This window comes from Bos javanicus, chromosome 5 (genome assembly GCF_032452875.1).
Source record: "Bos javanicus breed banteng chromosome 5, ARS-OSU_banteng_1.0, whole genome shotgun sequence".
Classification (NCBI taxonomy): domain Eukaryota; kingdom Metazoa; phylum Chordata; class Mammalia; order Artiodactyla; family Bovidae; genus Bos; species Bos javanicus.
Window position 1 is genome coordinate 31380452 of NC_083872.1, and position 10646 is coordinate 31391097.

The window sequence follows — 10646 nt, forward strand, 5'->3', positions numbered from 1 at the left end:
GAGAGGCGGAGGGTGGGCAGCACAGCTGAGCTCACCGCCGCCGCGGGTGCATCCATCCCTCCAGGGCCTATAATTTGGGTTCCCTGGGCCTGGCCGCCCCTATCAGCAGCTCAGCAATAGATGAGTCACACGGGACCCCGGGCCAAGGCAAACACGGGGGGAGGAGGAGGAGGCTTTTGAGGCTGCACTCAGCTTTAGCCACCGCCTCAGTTGCTGGATCCCCCAATCTCCAGGGACCCCCACTTTTTTCTTTGACCCCCGCCCTATAGAGTCCCAGTGTTCTCAGATTGCTCTTGATATGTCCAGCCCTATGATGGGAAGTCAGCCCCCTACTCTTCCCCGCAGGGGAAGGGGGACCAGCTTGCTCCCACTCCCTCTCTGAAGTAATGACAGCCCCTCACTTTCCCCCTGCTGTCATGGCCCCAACCCTTGTCAAGGTCTCTCTGGTTCCCGCCCCTCTCCTTTCCTGGAGCTGGCCGCGTGCTTGGGGTATTAGGCAATGGGTGTGTACCCACAGCCCTCTCCAGGCCCCGCCTGCCCCACCACCCTCCAGCCGCCTGCGGGTCAGTGCTCAGGCCAGCCGGTCGGGCCGAGGGCACTGGGGGCCAGCTCAGGCCACCCAGTCTGCCTGCCTGTGGCCTCCTGTCCCAGAGCTGGGCTTCTCCTGGGAAAGAAACAGGAGTATGGGTCTTTGGATTTGGGACAGGGCAGCCTGGGGAGCCCGGGGGTCACTAAGATGTTGGAATCTGTGGTAGTAGCTGTGACCCTGGCCCTTCCTTGGCACCTGACTATACCACAGCCCAACAAGGGTAAAATCAGAAGGAGCAGTCTGAAACCTGAGGGAGACTTGGAGTCACATGGAAAAATGCAAGTGTCCAAGAGCATGGGAAACCTTGTTCCCCTCCTCCAGGGACCTAGGTAAAGTTCCAGGCTGACATGCAGGAAGTACAAGGACAGGATCCAAAAGCTACTAAGATAGGGTGCAGATTCTAGTGGTCTCAAAAGCCACACATGGTTTGGTTCTTGGCCCCTAAACGGGAAGCAGGGACAAGAGCCCCTTCTCCTGTAGGGCTTCTCCTCTATTCCCCTCTCCACCCAGAGGTGAGAAAGCAGATAAAAGCACCCCTCTTTGATCACAGCTGTCCGGGGTCAGGAATTAGGGTACTTTCACCTCCCCAGCCTGCCTGCGGCCTGGCACATAAAGGTGATTAATAAATATCCCTACAGATAAAAGTTATTAATCTCTCTCAGACGGCTTTGCCCCCTAGACAGCAGTGCCCCCTGCAGCCCAGGGCAAGACCTGCAGCCACACAGACTAGAGGCTGGCTGCCCAGGAAAGCTGCATGGCCACTACCAAGGAAGAGATGACTGTGGCTGTGGGTTTCAACCCCGTGGCTCTTCTTCCCTGGGGGGCCTGTCTCTGAGTCAACGTGCCAGCCTCGGGCGCGCGGGGCCAGCCGTGCCTTGGGCTGCGGTCTGGCAGGGGCGGGGGGCGGCTGGGAAGCCTGGGGCCCCTCTCTGGCAAAAATAGCCCACAGTGGTTAGAGCTGGGAGGGTGAGTCAGGCAGGAGCGCAGTGGCGCCTAACCCCTTCGCTGCCACTGGAACTCCCTAGGGTGGTTTGCCTCCGTCCGTGCAACCCACGATCAGACTCTGCCTGGCTGTCCTCAGGCTGGGCTCAGTTTGGGATCCCTCCTCTTTCCACGTGAAGCAAGTCTGCGAGTCTGGAGCAGGAATATGGGCCACCCCGGAGTGGCGACTTGGGATCTTAGGAAGGGCAGGGGACCTCTGCTGGCAAGGATGCCTGTGAGCCGAAGGAAGAACAGGGGCAGGCTGAAGATCTCCGGAGCTCCCGGAACCTCTGCCACAGCCAAACTCTGAGGCCAGAGCTGACCCCTCCCAAGGGGCAGGCGTAGGGCTCCGAGGTGGGCGGAAGCCAAGCCACCCAGAAGGGAGCTACTCCCGCCAGCTCAGATTGCCCTGCAGTGCGCTCTCCCCAGGCTCTCGCGCGGAGACCAAGCCAGTCAAGCCAGGCAAGTTCGATCTGAGTTCCGTCTTCATCTGGTCAAAGGCACCTTCCAGTCACTCAGCTATCGGTGGGGGAAACTGAGGCAAAGAGACATGACCACTGGGGACCAGAGGCTTGGCTCTCTAGTCTGGGTCGCCACACCCTCCTTGCAGCCTTGGCGGTCCCAGAGCAGGTGAGTGGAACTCTGGCCACCTCCCCCTTCGGTGGGGCCAAGCCTGAAACCCAAGCGTCGGGGGAGAGGGTGTGTGAGTACGCCGGGAGGAGGGGGAGCGGCTGGGCTCCCCGGGTCAAGGCGGGGGGTGTGAGGAGTTGGGGTGGGGATGCCCCGGGCTCGGGGAGGGGCCGCAGCTCTGTCAGCCGCGGCAGAGCCGCCGGTGAGCTCCGCGCGAGTAGAGCCAGAGCCCCCAGTTCTGTGCTTGCCCGCTCGCTAGCTTTCTCGATCACTCCCTCCCTTCCTCCCGGCGGCCGCGGCGGCGCTGGGGAAGCGGCGGAGAGGAGTGGCCCTGCCCTGGAAGAATGCGGCTCTGCCGAGGGGCCAGAACCCGACGCAGTCTCCCCACAGTTTGAACAGCTCGAGCCCAGGCGACCCAACCGCGCCTGTGGCAGACTCGGCCCCAGAGCAGCTGGAGGTAATCGGAATTGGGAAAGCAGGGAGGGCAGGGACTCGCACTCGGGGACGCGACAAGCACTCTGGTAGTCAGACAGACACGCATCCGCCCACGGGGGCGCAGAGATGCAGAGAGAGCCCGGGATATTGCCAGAGATAAAAGCCTAGCAAATAAAGGAGTGGCCCTAGATTTGGAGGCCAGTGAGTGGAGAGCGGAGGGGTGGGGGCTGAGGCTGAGGACCTGGTGGGGACCAGATGGGCAGTGCCAGGAGGAGAGGAACGTGTAGTTAGGAAAAGTATCAGACGAAGTAAAGGACTCAGCCGGCACCACGGCCCATTTCAAGAGGGAAGCAAGGTCCCCTCCCAGACTTGTGGCACCTGGAGCCTCCCCTGGCTCCCTAATGGGGCTGCAAAGGGCAGAGTGGGAGGGGGAGCCCATTCCTCCACCCTTTTCAGGGAAGCTGCTAGATGGCACTTGGAGACTACACTCCCCCACCCCGCCCCCTCTCAATCCTGCCCCTAGGCCTCCTGAGCGTGAGAGGGTGAAGCTTTGTTGGGCCTGGGAAGCCAATCTTGGGGCCCTTGAAAAGGGAGCAGTGGACAGGGTAATGGAGAGCTGTTTGTGAGACTATCCAGCTGTTTGCACGTGAGTGTGTCAGTGTGCCGGGCAATGTGTCTGGCTGGGTGAGCTCCAGGACGCTGGCGTAAGTCCCAGTTTCTAGGCCCATACTTCTTCCAGGGCCCAGGTACTCAGGGAATCAAGGGCGTGATCTTACTGTTTTGTTTGAGCGGGATTAGTGGAGTGGCCCTGGTGAGTTAGGAGCGGGAGTTGGGCATCCTTCGGTTGCCCGGGTGAGCCACCCTATTCTGGAGCGCTCCCCAAGTGTCCCTGTCCTGCAGGCCCTGCTCGATCTGCCCATCGGGGCCTTCGGGCCCGGGATTCGACATGCGGGAGGAGCCCCGGCCGCGGCCTCCGCCCTCGGGCCTCGCCGGTCTCCTGTTCCTGGCGTTGTGCAGTCGGTGAGCCGTCCCCCTGTCACCCAGCCCGTGAGAGAAAGCCCTGGGTTAGAGGCCGGTCGGGAGACGTCGGAGGGGGCGCGAAGGCCTGGACCGCAGACCTGAGACGCCTTCTCGGTTCCCAGGGCCCTCGGCAATGAGATTCAGGGCTTGAAGCTGCCGGGCGGCGGCGAGCCGCCGCTGACCGCCAACACCGTGTGCTTGACGCTGTCGGGCCTGAGCAAGCAGCAGCTGGGCCTGTGCCTGCGCAGCCCCGACGTGACGGCGTCGGCGCTCCAGGGCCTGCACATCGCGGTCCACGAGTGCCAGCACCAGCTGCGGGACCAGCGCTGGAACTGCTCGGCGCTCGAGGGCGGCGGCCGCCTGCCGCACCACAGCGCCATCCTCAAGCGCGGTGAGCCTGACCGGGCGAGGCTGAGCCGCCGCCGGGGCTGGGGGGTGGGGGGGCACGCCGACGCGAGCGGAGGCGGGAAGGGACTGGTTCACCACTCCGGGAGGGGCCTCTCCGGGAATTCCCCCCCGGAGCTGCGCGGAGTAGGGTCTGGCCACCCGTCTGGGGCCCCGTGCTTCAGACTTCCACCTGCGCGCTGCCGGCAAGGCAGCTGGGTCCCTGCTCCCCTACCCCAGGGCCCCCCTTTCCTGCCTCCGCCCAGCTGATCTCGGCTGCACCTGTGAGCAAGTGATGCCCCCAGCCCTAGAAGCTTTAAATGCCCCCCTCCTCCCCGTCCCCCAATTTTTCTGCCCCTCCTCTCTGCATGGGACAAGCCCAGGCTGGTGTCCCCATAGCCTCAGCGGGGGTGGGGTGACGCCCCCAACCGTTTAAGGGTTAAACCTTCTCCCCTAATTACTGGGGTTCCCAGGAGCAGAAGCTGGGAACAAAGACCCCGATGGCTTTGAAGCCGGGGAGCATCCCCCTCCTCAGTGCTGTGGGGGCCCCAGGTGGCTCTCACTTGAGCAGGTGAGGAAGCACTGGAGGTGTTCACTGGAGGTGTTCCCCACAGGAGGTCACTGTGGGGCCTGGCCTAGGGGCCCTGGTCTGGAAGTGCATCACTGTCTCTTGCCAGGCCATGCCCCAGTTTACTCCCTAAAGGAGTAAACATCCATCTCGGGCTCAGCCCAAGGGTGGGGGCAATACTTTGGGGACTATGGGGTTAATAGGCAGCTGCCATCTGCGGGGGAATTCCCAAGACTTGTGAAAACAGCTTCACCCCTGGAGGCTTGAGGTTGGGGGATCAGGAGGCTGGGCCAGGAGCCCTGCATCCTGGGACGGGAGAGGCCTGGCCCCTAAAGAGGTGCTCACATCCACTCAAGGCTCCAGAGAGGGAGGCTGCTTTCCTACAGGGCCTGGCATAGGGGAAGGCTTTGATGGCCCAGTGGGAAGCATGTCTATCTAAGCTTGGGGAAGGCTTGTCATCCTGAGCCTCTGTGACTCCCAAAACATAACAAAGAAGTCAACATTTTAAGAGGACCTTAGGGAGAATCACCTCCACCTCTCTCCCTCTCCCAGCATTTTACAGAGTAATAACAGGTTAGGATAAATACAAGGGGCAGTCTTAACAGGCAAATATAAAACTAGAAACTGGAAAGAGGAAGGACAGCTCCACAGCTCCAACTCTTTGAGGATTTTGGGCTGGTGGAGGGTAAGTTGGTGAAAAGACTGATTTAAATAACCTTGATTAAAAAAAACAACAACACAAAACCAAGGCCTCCGCTTCCATCCCACCTGCAGAGCTGGGGAATTTCTAAGGCTTTCAGATATAGAACTAAGTGAACATATCTTCAAAGACCTCAAGGACTCTCTCTTAGTCATCTCTCATCCCCAGGGGTCTTTCCCTCTAGCCTACCTCTTTCATCCACACTTGACAATCCCAGACTTAAACAGAGCAAGAATGGGCCTCAGGGATCATCTCAATTCATCCTCTCCCTTTATAGATGAGGAAACTGAGACTCTGTGCTTTTAGGTTCCCTTCCTTCTCCTGTGACTTGCTCCTAAACTACTTAACTGGTAAAGGCAGGATCTGGAGTCAGTTAGGAAATTCTGGAATTGCAGGTTGGCTGTTTCCTTTGGCCTCCTTACTCTCAGTGGCTTGTCAGACCTACCCCTATCCACACCCCTTTCATCCCCAGGTTTCCGAGAGAGCGCTTTTTCCTTCTCCATGCTGGCTGCTGGGGTCATGCATGCGGTAGCCACCGCCTGCAGCCTGGGCAAGCTGGTGAGCTGTGGCTGTGGCTGGAAGGGCAGTGGTGAGCAGGATCGACTGAGGGCGAAACTGCTGCAGCTGCAGGCACTATCGCGGGGCAAGAGCTTTTCCCACTCCCTGCCCAGCTCTGGCCCCGGCTCCGGTCCCAGCCCTGGCCCCCAGGACACGTGGGAATGGGGCGGCTGTAACCATGACATGGACTTCGGGGAGAAGTTCTCTCGGGATTTTTTGGATTCCAGGGAAGCTCCTCGGGACATCCAGGCACGAATGCGGATCCACAACAACAGGGTGGGGCGTCAGGTATGTGTGTGCGCAACTTGTCCTGGGTCTTCCTGGCGTTTTTAAGGCCTGGCTAGATTTGAGAGGGCACAGCAGCATAAGAGGATGAGCTGTGGGGGGTGATTGTTACCTGCGGGGTGGCCTGGAGCCAAGCAAGTCACTGCCTTCCCTAGAATTTAGGGGTTCTCTGGGCTAGACTCCCTGGTTTACCAGTGTTCACTCTGGAAAGAGCACTGGACTGGGAGTCAGGGCAACTGGAGCTGAATCCTGTTGCCGACTAGTTATCAGCCAAATCTCTGTAACCAGCTGATTGTTGAAGATGGGCAATTTACTCTCTGCTCTGGCTTCCGTTCTCCAACATGAAACGAGGGAGTGGGGCTATTAGCCGTCCCACGGTGCCCTTTCTCTTCTGATAGTTCTTTGCCATTCTTCCCTCTGTTTGTTCCTGCATGTTCTCTGCTCCCTCCCCTTCCTGTACCTCTGTGCTCTGTCCATTTGCTGCCCTCCCCTCTCATTTCTTCCTCGCTGATGCTCTAGGTGGTAACTGAAAACCTGAAGCGGAAATGCAAGTGCCATGGTACCTCAGGCAGCTGCCAGCTCAAGACGTGCTGGAGGGCACCCCCAGAGTTCCGGGCAGTGGGAGCAGCCTTGAGGGAGCGGCTGGACCGGGCCATCTTCATTGATACTCACAACCGCAACTCCGGAGCCTTTCAACCCCGTCTTCGGCCCCGTCGCCTTTCAGGAGAGCTGGTCTACTTCGAGAACTCTCCTGACTTCTGTGAGCGAGACCCCACTGTGGGCTCCCCAGGCACGCAGGGCCGGGCCTGCAACAAGACGAGCCACCAGCTGGGTAGCTGTGGCAGCCTGTGCTGTGGCCGAGGGCACAACGTGCTCCGGCAGACCCGAGTCGAGCGCTGTAATTGCCGCTTCCACTGGTGCTGCTACGTGCTGTGTGACGAGTGCAAGGTCACAGAGTGGGTCAATGTGTGTAAGTGAGGGTCAGCCTCACTGCGGGGCTGGGGCAGGGGAGGGCCACCTTTGCAGCCTTTTGCTCTGATTTCTGTCCAGGGTCAATCTTGGCCCCTGGCAGCTCAAAGTGTCTACCTGGAAACAGCTTTGGGTCAGGTGGAGTCTGATGTGTGGCTTTCTCCCCCACAGTAGGAGGGCCTTGTCAGGGAGCTGTCACCCTCTTCTGCTCCTTGAACACCTGAATGGAAGAAGATGAAATGAACTGTGTTGCTCTCCCAGCCACCCAACCTGGGGTCCCTTTAACTCTCATATTCATATTCCTTTTGGCTGGGGAGTCCCTATAATTTGACCACTCTTTTCTTTTGCGGGATAGCCCCAGCATTGTGTGGAGCCATACAACCTATATCCAGAAAGAGACCTCTCACTCCTATTTGCTGTTTCCAAACTCCTCTACTGCAGCCTGGACCCCATCTTAGGGAGTCATAGGAGCCGGTTGTAGAGAGGTTTTTTCTTAGGGAAGGGACACGGTGCAGGGCACTCAAAAACCCTGAAAGTTGTCTGTCAAGGCCCTTAGGGAAGCTGTCTGCCCCTATTCAGATGTTGAAGGGAACCCTCCAAAGGAAGAATTTTACCCAAGACTCTCTGAGCCTCTTTTTCTTTCTTCAGCAGGAGGGGTGGGAAAGGCTAATTTATTGTACTGAGACTTGTTCTTGGTTCTTGTTTGTAATAAAAATAAATTAAGTTCCTGGAATGGTGACTATAGATGGTGATATTTCTAGCCACACTTGGGATCCCAGGCCTGGCTTCTTTTCCAGGTGAATTCTCTTACCCGCCCACACTCAGTGACTTTATGTATATCATGCCCCATTCCACAAAGGATTTGAAATGGTCTTCAGGTGACTCAGTTGACAATTTTTAGTGTGGAAAAAACTGGGTGGGGCAGGGGGACTTCTAGGTGTGAGGGACTCAAGAGGTAGACATAGGCCCCATTCTGGTTCTCTGTGTTCCGCCTCCAGATTTTGCCTTGGCCACTGCCCTATAACAGGGCTTGGATTTTTTTTTTCCTCAACTCACGGGCATGCCTATGTCCAATAAAACTTTATTCACAAAAATGGACTGCGGGGCCAGATTTGGTTCTTCGGCTGTGGTTTGTTTTGACACCTACCCTACACAGTAAGGTCACGTCTGTTCTGGGATTTTCAGGTCCTGAAGATGTCTCACCATTGAACCTGGACTCAAAAATGGCAGGTGCTTTTCTCTGTGGTTCCAAATTGGAGAACTTGATGATAGATGCAAGACTAACGGGAAACATATATAAAGGATTCCTACTCTCAAAATTGGGAGTTTTTTGCTCTGGAAACCAGCAAAATCAGCATGCTATCCCCCTGAATTATTTGCATATGTAGTTTGTCTTTCCTTATCAGAGCTCTTTTGCACTTAATCTCAGCAAAATAGCTCCTTTATCTTTTAAGAGATAACCATAACTAGAGAAAACAGAACTTCTTTTATTCCAATTCCACTTTCTTTCTATTCCTAGTCAAGTATCATTGAAAATAAACAATCATCTTTAAATTCAGAAAAGGAAGCTATAGCACAAATTTAGAACTTTACAAATAACTGATTGTTTATGGGGTTGCAGGATGCTGACTCTGTCAGGTCATCTCCTTGGCCAGGAGATGTAGAAATAGTCCTTTTCACACCTCTAGGCAATAGCTTTATCTGCCCCCAATTACCCTTAAAATCAGGTAGGATCAAGGTAGGAAAGACAGCAAGGGGTGTTGGTTTAGGGTAGTACTTTATGGTAAAACTTGATGTCCTAAATTTTCACTTGCACACTGAGAATTTTTGGTTTGGAAATTTGATGGAGGTAGGCCTTTAGGCACTGACTGAGCTTCGTGTATGCATGGGACAGCAGGAGAGAGATGGATGCAGCTAGAATAGACATAGGATATGAGGGAAAATAATGATAAGGAACATCCAGGCTAGGAATTTCTCACACTCAGGAAGAGGGAAGAGAATGGCCAATGAAATCACAGCAGGACTATTTCGGTTTTCCTCCAGTTCCTTCCTCTGTGCTCTCTTTGGCTCCTTTTCTCTTACTAGCTTTCTCTCTTCTTTCGTCAGACACACTCTGTGGCAAACTGAAGCCCCAAACCACAACCTTGAGAAATTCCAAATGGATTTTGTCAGTGAGGCCAACACTCCCCTCCCCACCCCTGCTCCCGGCACACGCACTGGGCTCAGGCCCAGGCCTGGGGTCAGTGGTGGAGGGGGAGTGTGCAACCCACAGAGCGGGTGGCTAAAATTTCAGCCTTGGTTAGCGCCAATGGCAGCCAGAGGGATAGGGAAAGACTGATCAACTGCAGTCAGGCCTCACGGCCTCCTTCAGCTCTGGATACAGCTCTTCTCCCCTTAGAGCATTAGCCTTTCAAGTGGCTGGGGAGCTGGGGAGTGGCAGTGGCTGGCTTATTGCTAGCTGAGCAGCAACCCTCCTGTCTGTGCTCCTGTTTGCTCTATAGGGAGCACCCAGTAATGCTGCAATAGACACTTCCCTCTCCAGACTCCAGAGGGTGAAGGATAGCAGGGCTGGAAGATTCTCTAGTTCCATTCATCAGTCCTGATTCAAATACCTTGGGACTTGCTGCTAACCATACAACACTGTCACCATTTCCTTCCTTCTATCATACCTGGGACTCAACCTTGAGAGGATCTGAAGACTTGGGCAGGAACACTGACAGGTGTCACCTCCTATCAGAGTCTCACAAGGCGTCTTGGTATGGTTGAGGCAAGGGCAGTTGCAAAGCATAATTTTGGTGATCAGTGTGAGGGCATAATCTGGTGGTGTGTGCCTTAAAAAATCTAGGAAAAGAAATGGAAAGAAAAATCATGTGGAGGTATCATGGAGCCCACTCTGCTGCTGCTGCAGCTAAATCGCTTCAGTTGTGTCCAACTCTGTGCGGCCCCATAGATGGCAGCCCACCAGGCTCCCCTGTCCCTGGGATTCTCCAGGCAAGAACACTGGAGTGGGTTACCATTTCCTTCTCCAATGAATAAAAGTGAAAAGTGAAAATGAAGTCTCTCAGTCGTGTCCGACTCTTTGGACCCCATGGACTGCAGCCTACCAGGCTCCTCCACCCATGGGATTTTCCATCCAAGAGTACTGGAGTGGGTTGCCATTGCCTTCTCCTGGAGCCCACTCTCAGTTCAGTTCAGTTCAGTTGCTCAGTTGTGTCCGACTCTTTGCGACCCCATGAATCGCAGCACGCCAGGCCTCCCTGTCCATCATCAACTCCCGGAGTTCACTCACACTCAAGTCCATCAAGTCAGTGATGCCATCCAGCCATCTCATCCTCGGCCATCCCCTTCTCCTCCTGCCCCCAATCCCTCCCAGCATCAGAGTCTTTTCCAATAAGTCAACTCTTTGCATGAGGTGGCCAGAGTACTGGAGTTTCAGCTTTAGCATCATTCCTTCCAAAGAAATCCCAGGGCTGATCTCCTTCAGAATGGACTGGTTGGATCTCCTTGCAGTCCAAGGGACTCTCAGG

The 10646-nt window shown here is 56.0% G+C and overlaps 1 protein-coding gene across 1 annotated transcript; it reads left to right on the forward strand.

Annotated features, from left to right (window-relative positions):
* Positions 1-1473: 1473 nt before the first annotated feature.
* On the forward strand, positions 1474-7852 carry WNT10B (Wnt family member 10B). The gene is made up of 5 exons (XM_061416269.1): positions 1474-2657; positions 3536-3655; positions 3778-4046; positions 5780-6153; positions 6670-7852. The coding sequence occupies exons 2-5, from the start codon at positions 3582-3584 to the stop codon at positions 7126-7128; spliced, it is 1176 nt and encodes a 391-aa protein (XP_061272253.1). The 5' UTR covers positions 1474-2657; positions 3536-3581; the 3' UTR covers positions 7129-7852.
* The last annotated feature ends 2794 nt before the right edge of the window (positions 7853-10646 follow it).

Excerpts from the sequence above, each read along its gene's own strand:
- WNT10B (XM_061416269.1), top strand. The coding sequence starts at position 3,582 with ATGCGGGAGGAGCCCCGGCCGCGGCCTCCGCCCTCGGGCCTCGCCGGT. Across the intron at positions 3,656-3,777 it reads TTCCTGGCGTTGTGCAGTCG|GGCCCTCGGCAATGAGATTC; the intron begins GTGAGCCGTCCC and ends CTCGGTTCCCAG. Across the intron at positions 6,154-6,669 it reads ACAACAGGGTGGGGCGTCAG|GTGGTAACTGAAAACCTGAA; the intron begins GTATGTGTGTGC and ends CTGATGCTCTAG.